The sequence below is a fragment of the Struthio camelus genome, chromosome 17, assembly GCF_040807025.1.
Source record: "Struthio camelus isolate bStrCam1 chromosome 17, bStrCam1.hap1, whole genome shotgun sequence".
NCBI lineage: Eukaryota > Metazoa > Chordata > Aves > Struthioniformes > Struthionidae > Struthio > Struthio camelus.
In genome coordinates, this window is record NC_090958.1 from 7,616,909 (window position 1) to 7,639,268 (window position 22,360).

Sequence of the window (22,360 nt, forward strand, 5' to 3'; positions counted from 1 at the left end):
GTCTTTTTGAAAACTGTTCTTTCCCTAAAGTAATTCAAATGCCTGGCTCAACTAGTGCTTCTTATTGTCCAGTGAACAGGGGCAAGAATATAACCCTAAACTTCATAGCTTGACAGATCTCATAAAATAAAAGCAATGAAAGTTTCAAGGACCTTGTTAATGGCACGCTGCAGTTGCCTGGCCTAACTGTAAGCAGCAGTAGAGGCATTAGAGCTATCATGCTGCAGACACAGGAAAACAGATTTGCATCACTTAGCAACCATAAGGGTTAGACTTTCCGGGGAAAGGTTTTAAGAAGAAAAAATCTGCACTGATAAACTTGACAACAGGTCTTTGCAGAAAAGGGATCCCAAGATTCACAGATTTTTTAAGCCTACCCCCCATTTACTGCTCTCTCACCCATCTAGAATTTGGTATTTATGCCAACTTGGGCAGAAATAGTACTTAATCTGTTCAGTAAAACGTACACTACACAATAGACATTTTATAAATAAGAAGTTATCTTTACATCCCAGCGTTGCCATGATATTGAGAATAAACCAGTCTCTGTGTTAGTTTAAATACAGATATTTCCAAGCCCCTGTACGTGCTTTGCCATATTTAAAAAACCTTCTTAGAAGAAAATGCAAGTATTTACTCCTAAAAATATAAAATTGCACTTCTCAAGATCTGTTCAAAAACAGAATTCACTAAAATCTACTCATATTAAAACTATTTGGGGAGAAAAATTAAGTACATGATGTCATTCTATTCCAGCATAAAAAAGACCAGGCCATACCAAGCAGAACATAATTCCTCCAGAACACATTAATCTCTACATTCTTTTGCTGTACCCCTACTCAGCTACTACCAAAATCTAAACATAACTTCAATATGCATCTTTAATACCAGCTCCCCTAAGAAAGCATACCAGTCAATCTGCTACATCTGTATGACTGTTCAGCCTTCACCCTCCAGCACAGTTACACTACTGTTCCTGAGACTTTACCTCAAGCTCCTCTTCATTTTCAGTCCTGGGCCGCTATTACATATACATCTTTACCAGTACATCTATATTCACTGTTGAGCCTCTTCTGACTGTTACGCAAATGGTCATCTAGTCTTGATAGATGGATGATAGTTCCCCAGGTGAAAAAGATAACACCATAAGTTATTTCACTTCTAATTCAAGATAGACTTTAACTGCAAGAATCTGCAGACATAACATTGCATTTGTCTGATTCTGCTGACAATATTAGATTACTTCACCAAAACAATATTTTTTTGGTTGATATGTCCTCTCCCTTGTCATAAAAGCAAATCTACTAAGGAGAGACAGTCAGAGGATCCCTTTTTATTACTGGCATAACCATCATATAACCTTGATTCATGGTGTGGGCAAGATCAAAGATGTCAACAGTATCACCAGATTTGGTTGCATACTTCCTGTAGAGCAACTATCACAATCAATATGACAGAAAAATGAAAACTTGATTAAGACAGATTGACAATGAAGTCCCTTATGGGAACTAACTGGCAGCAATGAAAGACGGTTGACACTAAAACACAGCACCTTAGTGCATTGAGTCACTAACCCAGCTAAAGCCATTGCATTCCGGGGAGGTCTCATGATACTGAGGTAAGGACTTCCCAACTTAATGTGCTGCACTGATACTTTTTCATTAGCTCTATCATCAGGAACTAACCACCCACCACACCAAATGGTTTATACCATACTATTTATATTCTTCTTTTCCTGACTCCATTCTCTCCAAAATCATGTTTTCTTCCAAATGATAACCAGTTTTTCTAGATCGTCACCACTCCCAACAAACACCCTGCATACTTCATCTGAATTGCCAGTCTCCTAACACACAATACAGCAATATCCAGTGTCCATATTTAACTTGACCAACAGTAAACCGTGTCAGCTCCATGAAGCTCCTTCTGTGGTTCACTGACCCATCACCACATATTCCTAGATTAGCGGAGCTCCATTTCTGTGGATTACTGATTCAACCTTGCACAACCTAGCACTGTGGTACCCAATCTCTGACCCAATAAAATACTCCCCCAGACACATTTTCCATCTCTAAACTCCTTAGTATTTTCCTTCTTTCTGAGATCTGCAGTACCAGAGATGCAACCACCTACTGCTCCCTGGTTAACAGCAACAACTAATTCAAAGTATTTAAACAACGACCTTAAAAATAACTCCTTCAGAATCAATCCTGCAATTTGCTTCCCTCCTCATCACCCCAGAAATAATCACAAGAACAGTAAGATATGCACAAGCCACAGCAGCAACAGATAAAGCCTGAATCTGGCAGGTTCCCGAAAGCAGAGTACAGGCCACTTAAAATAGCTTCCCCCCACCATGCACCATCCTCACTGTAACAAATCTTCATATTCCAGTGGTCCTATTCATCTAAGCAATAATTCCTACTTACTCTGATCTGAGGATCCCCAGTGTCTTGATGAATGAATACCCCACAAATGGCAAATCTTCACCCGAGAAGCCTGCTGGATTCAACTGGCGCGTAGAGGATAAAACTCGCGAATTCTTCTCTGGTTCATCAAAATTTGAGGTGTCATCATCAGACTTGAGAGTAGGAACGAAGGGGGGAGGAGCTGGTTAGAAAAAAAAAAAGCAAGAAGAAAAGACAAAATTCAGCTACAGTTCACTCTGCAACAGTCCCACTCATTCAGTGCTTGCAATGGCACTGCAGCTCTTGCTTTTAATCTTGCTAACACAAGCAGACTGAGCTGCTGCTCTCAAATCCTATTACAGCAACAAGAGATTAACCCTTAAGCCACCAACATGGCTACCACTCTGCAGGCAGAATGTCTCCCACACTGATTAAACTGGGTTTTAGACTGGAGGTTTGGGGTTGTTCTTTTTTTTTTTTTTTTTAATAAACACAGACACATTGAATCAAATCAAAGCATCAGGCTAAAGAAATTATACTGTACTACACCTAAAAGTAATTCAGTTGTGAATCATGTAGAAAAAGAAAGATGTCTCCAACCTATCCAGTTAGTGAAGTAAGACACTACAGGAGAATGCAGCCTGATGCTTTACTAGTCAGCTAAGGAATAATATCTACCTTTTCATACCACCAAGAATCTCCTCAGCATGGGCTTCTAATTAACAGCAGACTGATCTTTCTCCTGGAAGATTTTAATAAACTATAGATACTGAATGCTAACTGGTCTTTAGGAGAAGAAAGATCAATAAGATTTTTTTCTCCAAAAGAGCTTTTTGAAGATCTGGTACTCTTGTTGGGACACCACTGCAGTGTGGCTCCAATACAATCAGCTCTGAAGAGAGGTATAAACAGCAGGAATTATAACGTATTTCTTACTATAATTTCTAAATTGGTATCGCTTAACTTGTTAAGCAGCTGTTTAGTTTCTGCTGATTTTCAAACCTTTGCTTCAATTTAATTAACCAACAAAAGGACAAGTTCTTCTCAATGATGTGCAGCACCTCAGTTACCTGCTGGCTTGGCTGCGTGCATGAAAGGAATGAATGCAAAAGCCTGCTGTGCAATTCCTACCTTGTTAAATCACGTTTTCGCTCTCAGATTTTTTTTTATTTTATTTTTTTAATATTTCATCACTCAGGTCCTCACTCACTGCAACCTACTAATCTCTTTTTGATTTGGAGACAGCTCTTCAGCCTGCAACTAGAACCCAGCGCATTGTTACAGGCTGATGGAAGTGTAGTGTGCTAAAACCGTTACCATGGATCCAGTATAGATCTCCAGTAGCTGAACGGCTGACGCGAATTGAAGAAAGGGGAACAACCATTACAACCCCTGCAGTGCAGGCTCCCTGCTCCTCACTCTCTGCATGCTCGAGTTTAACCCTACCTGCCTGATCGTGACAGATGCTGATGCTTATCTGACTGACATAGGCAGAATGAGTCACGGCTGGAGCTTGCTAGCTCCCTCTAGGTTGCCAAAGCTTTTCACAGCCTACTTTTTAACTCTTAATTCTCTAGACAAATGTATGTTTAAACTACCCACCAGCCCAGCATTAATAGGCCAAAAAAAAAAAAAAACCTGTCTGTATAAACTGCCAAATCACAACTGCACATGCATGCGTCGTTAGCAGCTCCCCAAGGAGCCATTCTGCCACTGCTCCCAAGCAGAGAAAAGAAGAGAAATTCCATAAAGCAGATAAGATGCAGATTAGAATGAGACAAATGGGGGAAAAAATACAAATTGAAAAGGTTCTGTATTAAGCGGTTTTACTTACTGGCTTCAGAGCATTTAAATTTTTGGCAATATCAGGCATTGGTTAAGTTCTGATATTTTACTGGTTATTATAATGTACATTTAGAACCAATGCAATACTGATATTTATAAGCATATTATTTTGGAATACAGATTATCTACAGGAACTGTATTTTAAAACAAATTCACTTAATATTAATGTTCAGCTACTCTTTCATACAGTTAATGATTAAGAACATAGAATCAACAGAACACAGTTCATACGTATGTCATCTTTAAGGCAAATGTAACCCCAAAGTCCCAGGTAATTCATAGCAGAGCAGGATAAATAAATGAATTAATATTTTTTAGCTTAGCACCTCTGCTGAAAGAACTTTGGACATCTTATAGGAAGGAGTTTTTGTAGGGTTTTTAATATTGTCTTTGAAGACACAGAGTTGATGAGGCAGAAAAATAGAGAAAGCAGCAAACTACTCACTTCACACGGGGAAGCCTAGCAGCTTTCTTAAAGAGGTAGCAAAAACAACACACCCTTCTTTTTATAATGATATAGCAACCCTGCTTTGTACTTCTCAGAGTCTGATAGGTAACTTCAGCTTAGAAAGAGAGAGCTAGAGTCTTACTATTCACCAGTAAGTAGCTAAGAAGCTCTGAAGAACACTGAGGAGAGTCATCTTCAAGCCACTACCATTAAAAAGAAAGTCTGTCCTCTTATCAAGAATTCATACTCAAACTACATGCATAAAAGAGAATAGAATTTAAATATGTCTAAAATCAGCATGCACATAAAAAGATCAAAGGCACACAATGAGGGCAAATGGATGCAAAAAAGGGATGACTGAAAGCGAGACAGGCCAAAGTTTTGAGGCTGCAGGGAGACTAGTTTAAAGAACAACCTTTTACACTGCTATCTTATTTAATAAAAAATTGTATTAAAAAGACAAACAGTGCACAATAGACTGAAAAATAAAGAAGAAAGCTTTTCTTCTCTTGCACTCACTAAAGATCCATGACTGACTTAACAGTCCAAAAACTCTGCAGCTTTGTAGTATAACATTGTTTCAGTATAATTAACATGAAGGAGTAGCAACTAAAGAGAAAACTTAGAACAGTCCTCCAACAACAGCATGTCTACTTGTTAAGTGGTTCTGAAATGTCAACAGTGACCAAAAATGAGAATCTGAACTTCTGAAGTTTCAGAACACTGGTGAAAAACTCACTCAGGAGTAAAAGGGAATATCCTTAGAAATGAAGAATAAGCTAGATCCATTCTCTCTGATTTTGTTAATTATTTGGTAGCATCTTCAGTTTCCTTTACTCTTAAGGAGTCCTTTTTGCCTGATGTCCAAAAATGCTGAATAAATGGAAGAGTCCTGTGAAAACAAAAAAAAAAACCTAACAAAGGAGAGTTTGGTTCCCAAATGTGGGTCCCATGGTGAAATTATCTCTAGTCAAATTGATATTTCTTGCTTAAAATCAGAGGAGTGTCCTATGGGATACTTGTTCCACAGTATTTTTGGAACAAGATGAAGACTAGTGACTGCAAATACATAGATGTGCTTATGTATCAGAATACTCTCAGTAGCTTCTTTAAAAAGAGGAATCCTTTAGCAGAGGTCAAGATAAGCCTCTGAGAATCACATGTTAAAACCATGCCACCGCATCTGACAAGGTCAAAAATTTGGTCAAGGCACTTGCACTTTTTCTAGGATCACCCAAAATGGAAGCCAAAACTATTAGAAAAAGATAGTAAACCTGATGCCTTTAGCCTTCTAAACTGGGTTGGTATAAGGACCTCTTTCTGCCTCTGACATGTTACAAACGAATGTACATGTGCTGTTTACCATTTAAAGTATCTTGCCGAGAACTGCATGTTTTAAAAAAGCCAATTGCTTGCCTAGATACCTCCCCACTTGTGGAAGGATGTAACCCTCATCCATCTGTTCCATAGAATGACTTTCAGAGGAAAAGGGGGTGTTTTAGGTTGCTAAGTTAAAAAAAAAATGCAGTACTTTATCTGGTTTATCATTAAGATTAGACAGAATGGTTCTTATGAAAAGAAGCATTTTTTTAAACTGTGGACGAGTGTATGTATTTATGACTAGTTCAAGGAATATTGCCTTAATAGCATCTTTCCATCCTTTCAAATTATTTTCATGTAAGTTGGGAAAACAAATCCTGCACTGCCTGGGACAGTGAATAACTTAACTGAGATAGAGAATTTAGAGGAGATACACAATGTTTCTAAAAAATAAAAATGTGTCTTTTCTTGATCTACAAGGTGATCTATATATACTTTCTGGAGAGAAGAATCTGCACAGCCTTTTTAAGTAGGTTAGGCATTACTCTTCCTCATGCTTTAAGAGACCTATTTCAGCAAAGTGTTATGGAAGAAAAATAGAAAATAGCAGCTCTGAGTGATACATTTAAGAACACTTAATCTAAGACCACCTGAACAACGGTATTATACTAGTTCTAACCAATCTGCATAACACCATCTTAATATCTTTTCTGTTCTCTCAAGACAATAATCCAAAAGACATACATTTCTGTTAATGAAAGTGATCTTCCAAATCTACATTAGCTTAATTAGTGACCTCCACTGAAAACAGAATATCAATACATTTTTCTGAAGACAAACATCTAAATGAAACATCACAATACTTAACCGTTAACGTACTCAAAGCCAGCTTTGGAGTCTAAGATAAGGAAAAGAGTCTGGGAATTACGAACACAGAGATTTGGGTTCCTGCTTGTCTAATAACAGAAGACAGCCTGGAATCAGTCTTCAAGTATTTTTCAAGTTCTTCCTTTTTCAGGAGACATTCGTTCTTTTCTTCTCATATATTTAGATTCCTCATACAAAACCGAATATGCTATGCCATTTTCAAAACCTTCTGGACTGCAGTTATAAAACAATTCTGAAAATTAAAGACTTTTTATGCTATCTGTACATTTCTCACCCAGATTAAGACACAAGTCTTCTAAGCATCTCTCCGCTAGCTTTCATTAGACAGATTTTTGGTTCCAAATTAAACAGCTGATATAATTTATGGGTTTCAAACAACAAAATCCCCAAAGTGTAAAAAATACAACCTTGTTGCCAGTAAGTCAGGCATGTTATTATTCCCCACTCTCTATCTCTAATTTTAGATTCTTTTCAAGGACTCAGATAGTTTTGTTCTGAACTTTCCAAACCAAATCCTGATTGCTTAACTGAAACACAGCTAGCAATATAATGTTTATTCTAGGTAAATAAATTTCAAAATATTTTCAGAAAATTCTGTTAAGTAAATCAACACAACCTTTTGGAAGAATTTTTTATAAGCATTAGAAGACATTAAATAGCAGAAGTCAACAAATACAGAGAGCAAAACTTGTAAGTGTTGTTTCAACACAACACTCCCAGGAAGGGGAAAGTCATCTATAGAGCCAGATTCAGTTAAACCTCACCTTGAGGTTTAATAAGAGCTGGCTTCTGTTTCTGTAGCTTAAGAACTGCTTCTACAGACACATGCTACTTGAACCCAAGAAAGCTGGGAATTTTTTTTTTTTTTTTTTTTTAAGAGGCAACTATCTTTTGGGGAAGGACTTCGCAGGCCAAGTCAAACATTCCACAGGTTACCATAACTACAAAATAAAACACTGAAAAATCCTTTAATGACACATTCTTAACCAAAAGTAGTGCATTAAGAATGGTTATCCTGGAACTCCCAACAGGACAGTTAAATACCCACAATGCAGGGATATCAATTTCCCCCACCACCACAACTTTCCTCAGTCTGAAATAGAAATAACATCCTTATTTTATAGTCTAGGGAAAAGTCTGCATGTGCAGACATAAAATTTATTTAACAAAGGCCTGTCAGAGATAAATTCAAGCTCCATACCCCCCAAAATTGACCATATTAACTTGTGGGACTGAGATTCCTTAGTCGAAGTCCAAAACCTGTGACTTCTTCCAGCACTCGCTAGCTTCCCAGTTTTCTTAGCTTTCCATTGCTCCAGTTCACCACCACTATCATAGCAGGTCACGATAAGAAAGAAACCTTCAGCTTTTAGAAAGCCTGGGCCAAACCTGTCAAGGGTTTTGAATAGAAAGACAGAGACGCTGCCCTGAATAGACCAGCAAACGGAGAACCACTGCAGAGAGTAAAGCAATAGGTGATGCATTCAATCTGCTACTAAAAGCAAGAGGACTGCTGTGTTTTGTGCTAGTTACAGTGGGGGTTATGATGCATGAGACATAACAACCAGGTCAAGGGTCAAAACTGCATGATCTTCACCATAGGCAGGTCTGGATATTACAGAGAATGATGTAATCCACTGGCCAGCTGCAGATAAAAATGGGAATTTTAAAAAAATCCCAAATGACTATTTCAACATTTAAAAGGACATCAGGACTGCCTACCAGCTTGTCAGTCAGAATCACTGTTGTCACATGAAATGGCAAAACACTCCTAATTAACTTGTGCAGTTGTGAGAATGCTGGGCAAACGATTGCCAAGGAAACACCAGAACATATGCTCACATGCCATTTTTTCCTGCAGCTGCGATAATATGAAACAAAACCAATACAAAAGATTTCAGAAATGGAAACTGGTGGCTTAGACAGTGTTCAGGGGAAAGAGGGCAAAGTGAGCTGAAGTCTGAAGCATATGCTGAAGTTATGAAAAAGACTTCTCACTCAAGGCTCAATGGTTCTCAAAGGGCAGAAACAATGGCATTTGATAGAACAGAAGCTCCACAAGTTCAAAGATAATGAATCAACAAAAAAGTGAGCAGGCATTCGGTGGAGTTGACAGCTGAAGTGCTAAGATAGTCATCAAAAGTAGAACGTAGTATGTGCTACACTGCTTTTATTCCATTCCTAGTGGAAGGAATCGATTTTTGACCAAAAAAAAGAGTCATCTATTAAGCACATTAAGTTTGAGGAAAAATTTCCAAGTCCCTGTGACCTCTGATGTTTTATCATCTAGAGGAGCTAAAAGAGAAATCTTAAACAAGCTGGATCACAACAGATGAAAGAAGAGAAGAAGCCGAAGACGTAACAAAAAATTAATCAGGAGACAAAGTCAAAATTAAGCAGGCTGGGTTGGAGATAGCCTGAAAGAACGCACTGGTGCATTTTAATCTGAGGAAAGACATGGAAAGGACCACTTGGCTCTTCCAGTCTAGTGCCTGCAATAATACAGCAATCACACCATAACTTCATACAGAAATTTATTAAATTTCATCTTACTCTTAACTTACCATTTTCACCTAAGAGATGTTAATATATCTTACCCAAAAAGCAAAACAAATTGTTCCTTGATACACATCTGCTCCAGAACACAGTCATGTTTTGTTATTAACAATGATTCAGATCAAGCACATCTAAATGCTCAGATTTTGTAAATTTTCATGTTACTGAGAAATCAGGAACTGTTTAAATATGCAGCATTACTTTACTTACAGTTACGGATGTTGTTCCAGTCAATTTTACAAAAAAATGGATGGCAGCAGAGTCCCTCATAACCCAGCCTTTCCTTCTGCCCACAAAGCAGGCTCTGGATCAGATCAAGAAATTCACTACTAACTTTCACATCCTCTGGGAACTTCAAAAATCTCTGCATTAGAAAGAAAAGTATTTCTGCTCAGTAGGAAAACAATCCCAGAACAGGAAGGTTCTTTATTTTCATTATTCTAAGATACATGAGGCACAAAGTGTCTTTATTTATAGTACACAAATGACAGCGTTGTGGATTTTTTCCTAATAGACCTTTATTCTCCTTTACTGCAGTAAAGACAAGAACACAGAACAACCACACCAGGCCAGACAAATGGTAGACCCATCTCAGCATCCTATGGCGAACATCGGTCAACAACATACACACACAGAAGTGTAAAACCACAAGATACCCCAGAAAATCCTGCCAAACCTCTAGGATTTGTGGCCTAGCAATTTTCTGAACCAGGGGTGATGTCTTCATAGAAGAAAAATTTACTGAAGCCTAGTAAATAGGAATTTGTCCAGTCACTGCTGAAACCTATGTAAACATTCAGTAGCTGCCAAATCCTGTGGCAAAGCACTTCTCAGCATAAATATGTGCTGTGTGAAGTATCCTTTTTCATTTGTTCTAGAGCTACTACTGGATATTTTCATCTGATGCCCCTAAGTCTGGTATTAGAAGAGATAATGGGCAATCATTCTTTATTCACCTCCTCCCCAGATGCACATGACTTTTTCTTTACTACTAACTGCTACAATTCTACTTGCTTTTTGGAATGTTACTGAGAAGTAAGCTAACATTTTCATAGATTGTAACATCAAGATCCTGTTCTGGAGCCCACTACTGGGTAAAGCTGGGATACCTTTCCCTTCACATGTATTGCTTTGCATTTATTTATGCTAAGTTTCCTAGGACATTTTAATCATGCAGACACTCAATACTCTCCTTTTGCAACTCTTCATAGTTGGCCCTTGTCTTACTACCCAGAAAAACTTAGTATCATTAGGAAAATTTATCAATCCACAATTCATCCTTTCCATGCCTTTTCTAGATTATTTTGGCGACATTGCAAATACAATCACTTGAGATGCACAGATAAATCTTTCTTAATTCATGCACTGCATGCATAAATCATGGTTATTTTTAGACAGCTGTTACAAAAATAAATGGAAATCTCTACAATGTGGAGGCACGTATCAGGAAAATACTAAACGTATCATAAAACATTTGTATTCTAAATATTGTTATAAACATGATAAAGTAAGAGACATCCATAAACTTTTTTTCAACTGCAAGAACACGTAGCCTTTAGTTACAGCCTTTTTACCCACGAACACGGAAGTTCTCTCTACCTGGAAGTTCATGATGTTATTGAAAGTTTTTGCTGAAGTCCCTTCAGTGAATGGAGATCTTCCATAAATCATTTCATATGCAATGACTCCTAAGGACCACCAGTCACATTCTGGACCATAAGAAGCTTTGCCATCGCCATTCAACCCTGTCAGCATCTCTGGTGCCATGTAGTCTGGTGTGCCAACAGGTAGCTTGGCATTTACCTACAAATAAAGATATACCAAGTGAAGTTATAGCTCTTTTTGCTCTCTGTGACCTTGGTAACAAAACAAATTTTTTATCTTGTTTTTAAATGAGACAGATGGAATTTGCAACCCTACAAGTAAATGTTAAGTAAGGGATTTCATAAATTATCAAATTGTGTTCAACTGTTAAGCAAAAAAGCGCAAAGTTAACAAAACTGCTGATAAACAAACAGAAAGCTATTTGGTACACAAAAGGAGTCAATAAATTATGAGAGCTAACTGCCACTAGAAACTACATACAGTTAAAGTAAAGGAAATAAAAGAGCAGCATTCTAAAAGGCACAGCATTACTGAACACTGATGCTTTAAGCAGTATGCATACCCATAACAGCAATACTGTTTCAACTAGTTAACAAGGACATCACAGCTGAAGTTTCAAGAATCAGTCAGATATAGGCATAAACATTCCTGCCCTCATTCCATTCTGTGTCATCCCTACCTTTTTACCTTGTGTTCATGATCAGCAAAATACTAGTATTCAAATTGCTGGAGTGCTTAGAAAAGGTAATTCAGGAACCCAAATTGCAGTAATTTTTACACTGTGAGTGGTATAAAAGAGTGAAACATAACAGCAGGGAGACTAACACAGAAACCAGAAGACTGAAAAGGCAGATCACATGAAAAGGAAATAAATTGAAAAGAAAAATGCAATGCAGAGGAACACTAAAAAGGGAAGACTGAGGAAAACAAAATACAAAAATCACAATACTAACAAAACTGTATAAAAAGTCAAAAACCATAAAACAAGTGAAGGCTCCAGTGTATAACTGCATATTCTGTTTTACATCTATTTTAATTTCAAATTCTCACTTTAAACTGTATTCAGTCTCGTAAATTTAAAAGCAACTTACAAAAAAAACCTTACCCTATTTACAGCTTTGAATATATTGCTTTTTGGTGAATACTACTAAATCCCAGAACATTGGAATGTGACTCATTTTAATCAAGAGCTACCCAGGTCTTCAAAACTATGCCACCTTAGTTACAGCAAACACAATTTTCAACCCAATTATGAACAATTCATAAGTACATGTCCTTCTTTAAACACAGTATTGCAACTGCTCAAAGACTGTGCTGCAAGCTAAGGTGGCTGCAGAATTAGTAGCACAAACTCAAATCCTTAATGAAAAAGGTTTGATATTAGTGCAATATACAGAAAGATTAACAGCTGTGAGAATCTAAACATATGATTTTGCATTGAAATACAGCAGCATGAGAAAGATTTGCTGCTATCTTACTCATTAAAATTTGCATAAGCAAATATATACCTACTGAGAGCTGCAAAACATACTCCAGCTCATGTTTTACAAGTCATTTATAAATAGAAAGTATTATTATTAATAGATTTCATATTGGATAAGAAAGGAAGAAGAACAAGGTGCCATCAAGGAACAGACAAACTTAGTTTTCTCTTTTTGACTGGACTACCTAAATCAGCTATAGACAAAGTTAAATTCATGTTATTACCGTTTTGTTTACTGTCATTTTGGCCGCTGACCCAAAGTCTACCAGTTTAATGTGTCCTATTCGGTCAATGAGAACATTCTCTGGTTTGATATCTCTGTAAGAAAGCAGAAAGCAATCAATACCTTTCTATACTCTTCTCTGCTGCTACGTCTAAATAACAGTATCTCCCTTTCCAGCTACACTCAACTCTTGCTCAGTTGCATAAAACCCTAGCAATGGATTACTGTGGGAGTCTTATTTCCAACAGTTGTTCTGCTTGCAAGCTGACATCAAAGTAGTGGAGTTTAAATCACTTCATGGAAAGTTAACAGTTGTTGACAGACAATGGAAGAAGAGGTGGTTTTGCACTGAGCTCTAATGATACCTTGACTAAGTTGTAATTGAGTTATGGCAAAGTATTATGCAGCTTTACAAATTTCCTCCCAACTTATTCTGTGCTTCTTTCAGACACAGGCAGCCACCTTGCATTAAAAAGACACAGCGTATGTTCTAAGTGCAGCATCTATGCTTGGAACTTACAGCACTTCATGACAACTCCAAAGCCTTAGAATGGAATAAATGTATGAAATGCTTAGATGTCAATACGATTTGAAAATCTACACAGTAACAACCTTCATGCCTTTATTTGATCTTTAGAAAACTCCTGTCATATTGAACTACTCCAACATACTATATTGTCCTGTTGACAAACAAGCAAGCAACAAGCTTTAACAATTCCACTGATTTCCTCTGCTAATTGGTGCTAAACATGACCAGCCTTCAGCCCTCAAAAAGATTTTAATTTCAATACAGTGCAACATAATGGCTTCTTTTTACTAAGCTTCCCGAATATATATGTAACAATCTTTTTGTGATATTAGTGTGAACTTTACATCTAAGTTAATGTCTTTAGCTGTTATTAGTTGGCGTATGATTAACATTCTAATTTTCTCTCCTAATACAGTATGTGAAACGCTGTCCCTCAAGCGGATAGAATTAAAAAAAAAAAAGTATAATTCCAGAACACTGATTGAAGAATGATACTGATTAAACATTATGTGCAATGCAAAGCGTTCTTTACCTACCGGTGTACATAGCCCATCTGATGAACACTATGAATGGCTAAAATCAGCTCCGCAAGATAGAACTGCACCATACTCTCATCCAGTTGGTCCTCATATCGGTTTAAGAGTGACAGTAAGTCCCCTCCAGGCTGATACTCCATAACCTACATAAAATTTTAGAGGAACAGATGTAGTTCCTATATAGAAAAGGCACTCCACTCAACTCCTACATATTACACTGGACAGATATCAAACAGTGCCATGTGATGTAAGAAAATTTACAGAGGATGAACACTTTTCAGTCATCAAATCGTTCTTAAATATAACAATGGTGAAGTCTTCAACAGAGAAGAAAAGAAACGGAGATCAGCATTACCAAGTAGAGATTTTTCTTGTCCTGAAATGCATATTGTAACTGTGGAATCCAGGGACTGGTATTCTGAGATAATATACTGCGTTCTTCCTCAAAAAACGACACCTACAGAAAAAGGAAATGTTCAGTTATATCTTGATTAAAGTGGGTTTGAATACATTAGAATTCCCTAGCTTCAGAAAGATGCAATTCTGCAGCAAAGGCATACATCCCATAAAAATTACTTACAAACCATGAAATGCCATTGCCTTGTGATGTCTCTTTAATAAAGTAATTTTACTCTTCTGTGTTTCCAGCTTTACTCCCCCCCTTCTCTTGTCTAGTTTGTTTTCATTTGGACAGTCCCTGCAGCAAAGGCCAGCTCTCCTTTCACACTGGTGAAACATCTACCAGTTTGGAGTGCAATCTGGGTTGACTTCATCTGGATTGGCCCTAATAAAATAAAACTAATTTCAAAAGAAGCAGACAAGAAGCAGAACAGATGCTAGCACAATTATGGGGCAGCATCTTACAGCCAATTCCATGATAAATTCAATGTAAAGTATTAAAATACAAAGTTTTCCTCTAGCAACTATTTAATAATTGAGAGTTGTGGCCCAACAACAACAAATTTTACTATATAGATATTGCTAGTTCATTTAGATCAACGTTTTCTACTTTCACTGACCCACGGTCAGCAAGACTGAGTAAGTGTCATATTGAAGATAATATCATAGTTTGCTCTTCTTGTCAACCTGTGCCACAGCAAGAGTAATTTTAGTTTATCTTCACTTCTGATAGCCACAAAAGCTAGAGGATCTCAGGAGCAGTCACGTATTGGGACCGATTTAGACATTGTTGTGTAAATTCCCAAGGCCCTTCATTGAGTATCTTTGTCCTACTTCTCATCTCTCAGCAGTGAAAGAGTAAGTTCTGTTTCTCACCAAACTATGATAACCCCCTCCATTACTCTCTTTAAGTTTTCAAATGACACCTTTCTCAAGCTAGTGAGGAGCTCTCCATCAAAATCCAGTCACTACATTGTTTGCCTTCACACCCACTCTTGACATCCTACCTTGCTCTTTAAAATAAAAAAATCTTAACGGACTGTGAATATTCAAGCCATCATTTATTAAACTGATCAATACTGTGTCAAAATTTTCTTCACCTATTTGTATCCATCTACTGTTTCTTGTCTTAAAATTAGATGGTAAGCTCTTTGAAGCAGGGACTGGTTTTTGTGGGGTTTTTTTGTATGGTACCTCACCCAATAGATTCATGGTCTATGACAATGGCTCTTAGACACAGTAAAGCTACAAACAAATACTAATAGACACCTTTACTGAAACGTAGGATGATCTTTCCCAGGTTACCTTTTTACTCTAACAGCAGTGACAAAAAGGAAATGCTCAACAAGTCATTGTTTATGGTTCTACTGTCATAAGAGAAAAATATACATACGTGCTCCTGCACCAACAAGGACTCTTTGCTCATCACCTTCATAGCATACACATCACCAGTAAGTTTCTCTCTTACTACTTTTACATCCGCAAAATGACCGCAGCCAACCACACTCTTTACTTCAAAATCCTTCACATTGGGTTGCAATTCCCTTAATTCAGCTATAGTTTCTGCATCTATAAAAGTAACACACTTATTTTACATTAGCCAACTGGCATTTTGTGGTAAACACAACATCAGCAATGGGGAATTAAAAAAAAAAAAAATCTTTCTCAAGAAATATAAAACCATTTCAGAATATGCTTCCTAAAAAACAGCATGTATAAATACTAAAAAAAAAAAAAAAGGCAGCATTAATGCATAGCTAAGATTGAAAGATGGTGCATACAAAAGAATCAGGAAATGTTAAGAGAGTTCCCATAGCAACCATAATTCTGTCTCATTCATGTCATCATAGGCTGATAGTCTCTCTTGTTTCTAATTTATTTTCAGCCATCCTTTGCCAATACAAAGCATGTTCTCCAAATAAGAGGGCTTTACCCAGTCCAGTTCTACAAGTTCAAGTGGCAGGGTTTTCTCCTCTGCCTGTGGGAGGCACTATTCTATTGTCTAACAAATACCATAGACATTTGTTTCAGATATTCAGTCTAAGTTTTCTATGGACTAGTTTCATCCAGGATGCATTGTGATAATCAGTTGCTTTCTGTACTGTTCTAAAAATTCTTCAGATTGTAGCAAACCATTACTCTTATTTAATAATACCTAGAAACTGTTGGATGGAACTACTGTTAAGATATAATAGAATGCCATTTGGTTACAGAAAGGTTCATTGACCTACGCTTTCTTGTGGTTTTTTTTTTTATTATTATTCTGAGCACATTATCAGTAAGATGTTTATTCTGACAGGAATTATTTCTTAAGCGCAAAATTGTTAACTACAAGTTATAAATGCAAAATAGGGATAACACATGGAATCCCAAATATTACTTCAAGCTAATAGAGCCAAGTATTACTGAGTTTCTTTCTAGATATTTTTTTCATAGCTTTAGTCACGTCCTGCTCTCAATTTTCGACACCCTTTTATTTTTTGTACTTGGAACTTTGCTCGATGCAGTACTCTGAGAAACTTTTAATGAAAGTGCCTCCTTAACAATAAATAGTACAGTCTAAGAAGGATGCACATTAGAGTCACAGCACTTCAAAAGTCAATGCAGTTGACCTTTCTGCACCTGCACAAAGCCTTAGTAATATTGTCAAGGTTCCCTGTGCAACGTACAGTCTGTCCACAAAAAGTCACATGCCCAAAGTCTTAGGTTAAAATTGCTAACAAATTAAGCAACTAGAGCACTACTTAAACATTTGGATTCTTAACCATTATCTTTAAAAATGACATCTGGAAATTAGTCTAAACAAACTTACGCTTCTTGACAAAGTTGCCAACATGCTTAATCTTCATTAAAGCGGGGTTTCTGCATTCTTCAAAAAGAACGAATAAAGAATCAAGGATGCCTTCCCGGGAGAGAGGAGACATCTGCTGTTGAGTCACAAAGAGTGGCTTCCCCTGAAAAAAAAAAAAGGAAGCAACAGCAGATGGAGTCTCAGACAACAATGAAAAGCCTCAAATCAATAACATATGTATAGAGATTATATGTTATCCATTTTAAAAATCACTGTTTTAGAAATTGGACAAATAATGCAGAAGCATGTGTTTAAAATATCAGATCACTACCCATCTCTGTAACAGCTGCTTCAGGTACGGTACTTTTAGATAAAGCAATCTTCTCAACATTGTTAAAAGCTCAAATCACAGCATTCTTGAAATTGCTTACATCCTACCAACAATTCTGCTTTGATTGGCTTTTTCTTGATATTATACCCTATAGGTTTATTTTTTTCCTGGTACAAGTAGTCTAAGCAATCAGCATCAATATTAGCTCCAGAAGTAACCTTGGATGATCAAATAGCAGCTGGTTTCGTAAATCCATCTCATGACAAACCCTCAGTTATCTCATCCATGAGAAAACTGTGGGCACAGAATATGATTTTCCATTTTTATTCAAGAAAGTCCACTCAAGCTCAGACATTAACAGCTGCACATCAAAGTAAGACCAGCTACTCCCGATTGAACTTTGTGCAGACTGGGTTCACGCTTCGATTTCTAACAAGTTACCGCTTTCTTTTACCCTCTCAAAAAAAAAAAAAAGGCACAGTTTGACTGTCCACACGAAGAACCAAAATTGTATTTTTACATACTGACTATCTATCCAGAATAAACAGAGATCAGCAAATCCAACACCAGACGTTCTTTACCTGAAAGAGCAGATTTAGCCGAGAAATCCGGCTCGTGATGGGCTCCATAGGTCCTGGCTCTACCGGATTACGGACGCCACATTTGAACTTCAACATCTTTACGGGTTATCTTGGAGAAAAGACCTCCTGGAAAGAGAATCGGGGCTGTCACGCGGAGGCATTTCAGGGGGTAACGTTAAAAAAAAAAAAGGGGGGGAGGGGGTAATCTAAGCGATATGTACATTTAAAAACAAAGTTTATTAAAACTAGCGAGTTTGAAGAGCCTCGCGGCCCAGGCAGTAGTCGCGACGTTTGGGGCGCGACGGAGCCGGTGCCCGTGTCGCGCCGGGCTCCCCTCAGCGCCGGGGACCCCGCGCGGCCGCCACCGCCCCGCCAGCCCCAGCCCCCGCTCGCCGCCCCCTCTTTACCGCCATCCAGGTTTGAACGCAGCGAAGGGCGTGGCCTTGGCACCATCGCTTCCGATGACGCGCGCCAGGCGCCTCGGCTCCAGCCAATCCCGAGCCGTGCCTGGCGGAAGCGCCGTCGTCACGGGCCGCGAGCTCCCTCGGGGGCGCTGCGGGCCGTTCTCCCTCGCCTCAGCACCTCCCTCCCCCCCCCCGGGACGTCACTTGTGCGTCACGCGCCCGAGCGCGGCGCGGCGATTAACGGTTTTAACGGTCGAGCTGGCAGCGTGCCTGCCGCTGAGGGAGCCGCGTGGCGGCCGTGGGGGCCCGGTGCCTCGCAGGAGGCTTCCCCCTGCTCCGTGCCGGGCCTGGCAGCCGCCCACTCCCTCCGGGGTTGGTGGAAAGGGGAATCCGTGAGGGACGTCCCCGCTCCCCCGGGGGGGTGAGGAGCGGGAAATGGGGGAGATGAAGAGAAAGGCCGGGCAGGGCCCCCACAGCCTTCAGGCAGGGATGAGCCGTGCTGGGTAGAGGCCGTGTGCTTTCGCTCAGATGGTGCCCGGTTTTATTCCTATAAAGAGTACCATTGCTCCTAAATTTTGCCCCTCCCCCAGCTTTTTTTTTTCCTTCAATCTTGAAAGGCAAAAATGACTCATTCTTAATAGTTCTGACTGGAGCTGGTTCAATTGTAGGCTAGATGTCATAGTTGGCATCACCTAACTATGCTATAACTGCCAGAGGGGAAATAAAATTATATTTTCAGAAGCTTTAAATTTTCTTTTGCAAAATGCTTATTCGACCTTTATGTCCCAATTTTTACATGGTCTGTAAGGCCGTTTTATTCACACACAGGGTAATTAGCTTTCAAGTGAAGTATGGGTGAAAATGTTCCAGCTTGGTATCCCTTCCAAAATATCTACGTGCCATCCATCAAAATGCTAAGTGGAATGCAGCATGACCTTCTTTAACAATGGAGCAGTAGAGTGATTTCAGTGGAGGATATCACGATGTGGCATTGATGGTATCAGCAAACATCACAGTTAGGCAAAAGACATGATGCTGTTTCAGAGTACAGTTCAGTGTTGCACAGCACCTTGGCAGCATGTAAGCTGGTAGCAGAAATCTAGGTGATGGGGCTCCTTAAAAATCATGATGCAGTATAGTGACATAAAACAAGATGTTTTGCTATCCAGCAATCATTTTAATTATGCTAATACTGGCTTGGCATCAAAGTGGTAAAGTAATGCACTGATGGATTACATTATGACTTTATACAAATCATTTTACAGATTCGTGCTTCCTCCTACTTCTTCTAGTCCACCCCTGGAACACTGACATATTTTCAGGATAATTCTTGTCTCAACTTGCATATCTGGTTTCGCTTCGAGTTGTTAAACCTGAAAGAGTTTTTAAAATCTAATTTATTGTCTGGCACCTGCACTGCCTAATTTGCTTTTTGGATTCCAATCAGGCAGGACATTGTCTGTGTCTCATCCACAACTGCAGTGCATAGGAATGATCAGCTCTTAAAAAGCAACGCTATAGAGAGCTTCCTCTTCATAAACTACCTGGTCAATTTTCATGCTAGTACCTTTTAGTAAAATACCACATCCTGCCTTAACGTTCAGAACCCTATCATGTCTAGAGGTGGTGTGTCCTAGATCTTGGGCATTTCTCAGCTGCCTGCCATCCAGGCCTCAGAGGCGAGCTTGAGGCTCCTCTGCCTTTCCCTTTCTGCAGCCTACCTTCTGTAGAAATGCTCTTGGCCCCATCTTTTGTATCTGCCAAAATTACTGTTAAATATCCACAATATTTCTAATGTCACTTGAGAAATTACTGTATCTGTTTAGATACTGTATCACTTTAGATTTAGGAAGTGGGGGAAGCAGAAGAGCTGGGTTTTTCTTCTGACAGAGAGGTTCCCTTTCCATGGAGGTTCTTCTGTGCAGAACAGCTGATGCACAGATCGGATGAGGAGATGGATCATTCAAGGTTTTCCCTCATCATTAGGCTATTCGTCCCCTCTTCCATAACAAGAATACTACACCTGAGTCTTCCACCGCAATTTGGCACCTTATTTGTTTGACCAGCCCAGTGAGTTGCACTGCCATGCTGGACTGACAAGTCTGCATCGGTTGGTTAGTTGACCTCTCCAGCAAAAAAATTACAGATGTAGCAGAAGTGTTTTCAAAAGCATCAAGAAAAGAAGCTGAAAGTGGCAGATGGAGGGAGTAGAGAAGGGAGAAAAAAAGCTGTGTGATAAGACCTTAGTACCCACTTCTGATGTAGCAGGTAAAAAATAAATACCCCTTCAGACAAACACATGTTCTGTTTTTCTTTAAATTGGTGACCTGAAGCCTTCAGAGTAAAAGTATTTATTCATTCTTACTTCTGCTTTTTTTATCAACAGCAATCATAGTCCACTAGTCCTTTGTCTTTATAACAGCAAGATTATACATCACTGTGATCTTGGCAACTGCTCCTGTGGATAACCTCACTTAACTGGAAGGATCATCAACAGACCTTCAATTCTGCAAAACAAGAGCTTATTTCCCACTATTAATTTAATAGGTCATTTAAAAGCTTAATGGAATAAATAGCTCTATGATTTTCCCTAATCGGGTCCCAATATGGTGCTCAACATGTTTTGACATCTCACCATGCATTGAATTGGTTACCATCTGTTTGGCATTTTTTATTATAAGAGTAGGGGTTTCCCTTTATTTCCTTGGCCAAAATTCTCCTCCCTCATGCTGTTGCATAGTGCACTGAGGTGACTGTGTTCCAAAGATTGTTTGTCGCTGCCTGTAACACCCTTCAGGCTTGTTCAGGATGTACGATACTAAGTAAATATAAAAGCAAAAGATTAGGCATGCAGGTGTGCCAACTTTGCACCAAGAACCTGGCACTCGGATTCTGATCAAAACTAGCATAGCTATATTTTAATGGGCAGAGTGATGCCAAGCCTCACCTAACACCATCTGGCTGTGAAACTTCTGTATTTACAGCAGCATCGCTCGAATGTCTTCATTTTTGGAGTCCTACATCCTTTTGCCAGCTGTCCCAGCAAAACACTCATGACTGCTCCCTGCACTCAGGAAGCTAACTTCCTGAGATCTGCATATGGCTGGAAGGTAACAAAAAAGGCTTGTGCTATCACAATTCTAAGATCTGAGCATGACCAAAAAAACTCCTACTTTTTGCTCTATCTTAGAAATCTCTTCAACTCTTCCGTTTCCCAAATCTTAATACTAATCCAATAACTCTGTCTGGTATCAGTTTGCAACCTAGATTTCCAGGGTGTGCAGGTCCTAGAAGTAAACTGATTTCTTCAGTGATTCTTTTGTTGAGTATTATCCCTGGCCTTAACCGTAGTTAGCCAATCTACATGCATCTGAAAACAAAAATTGAATTATCACTTATCAGCTCTAGTCCTTACCCTAACCAGCCAGTAGTTAAAAGATCCTGTAATAAACCAGGATCTTCTACCCTTTTTTTCCTAGCCCTAACCTTAACTGTAGCTGGATGACAACTTTCTGCACCAAAATAAAGCATACACCCTTAAAGGTGGCTGCCCAGAGTACTGTCATAAACCCTTGCCAATTGTAGCATTTACTATTGTTTAATGGGACCTAAATAATGCTGCGGTCCTAGGCATATTTCTTTCCTACTTTGTTTTCCCTAGCTGTCGCAAGATATGTAGCTTGGATGCAACAATCATGCACACTTACAGGGGATATAAATGTTTGCACAGTACATCTTGAAGAAAAACATTTATGGAAGAAGTAAGCAAATTCCTTCTCAGAGAAAGATAGGAAGGCAAAGAGAAATAATCACCAGGAAAGCAATTGTATTGTCCTTCCTTCCACAATGTTTTTAATTTCCTCCTCTACAATCATTCTCCAAGGGTAAGCAGAAGGGGAATTAAATTTTAAAAAACCTAAATGGCTGTTAGGTCTTTCCTCCATAGACTTCCACTAGAAGTTAGATATAAGGCTACAGCTGATGATATTCTTCAAATTTATTTTCACTGAAAT

The 22,360-nt window shown here is 38.7% G+C and overlaps 1 protein-coding gene across 14 annotated transcripts in view; it reads right to left on the reverse strand.

Moving 5' to 3' along the window:
• Positions 1 to 18,449, reverse strand: part of CIT (citron rho-interacting serine/threonine kinase) — a 76,174-nt gene extending 57,725 nt beyond the window's left edge. For 5 of the 14 annotated variants that reach the window (XM_068911453.1, XM_068911450.1, XM_068911449.1 and 2 more), the window contains exons 1-10: positions 18,351 to 18,448; positions 17,944 to 18,069; positions 17,053 to 17,194; positions 15,634 to 15,809; positions 14,197 to 14,298; positions 13,842 to 13,984; positions 12,778 to 12,871; positions 11,065 to 11,268; positions 9,676 to 9,829; positions 2,430 to 2,610 (exon numbers count right to left, since the gene is read on the reverse strand). In XM_068911453.1, coding sequence (XP_068767554.1) covers positions 2,430 to 2,610; positions 9,676 to 9,829; positions 11,065 to 11,268; positions 12,778 to 12,871; positions 13,842 to 13,984; positions 14,197 to 14,298; positions 15,634 to 15,809; positions 17,053 to 17,194; positions 17,944 to 18,039 — 1,292 coding nt within the window. In that variant the 5' untranslated portion in view covers positions 18,040 to 18,069; positions 18,351 to 18,448. Of the gene's footprint in view, positions 1 to 2,429; positions 2,611 to 3,725; positions 3,828 to 9,675; positions 9,830 to 11,064; positions 11,269 to 12,777; positions 12,872 to 13,841; positions 13,985 to 14,196; positions 14,299 to 15,633; positions 15,810 to 17,052; positions 17,195 to 17,943; positions 18,070 to 18,350 lie in introns of those variants that run through there. The other 9 variants (XM_068911442.1, XM_068911445.1, XM_068911446.1 and 6 more) reach the window with 4 other exon arrangements.
• Between the last annotated feature and the right edge of the window lie 3,911 nt (positions 18,450 to 22,360).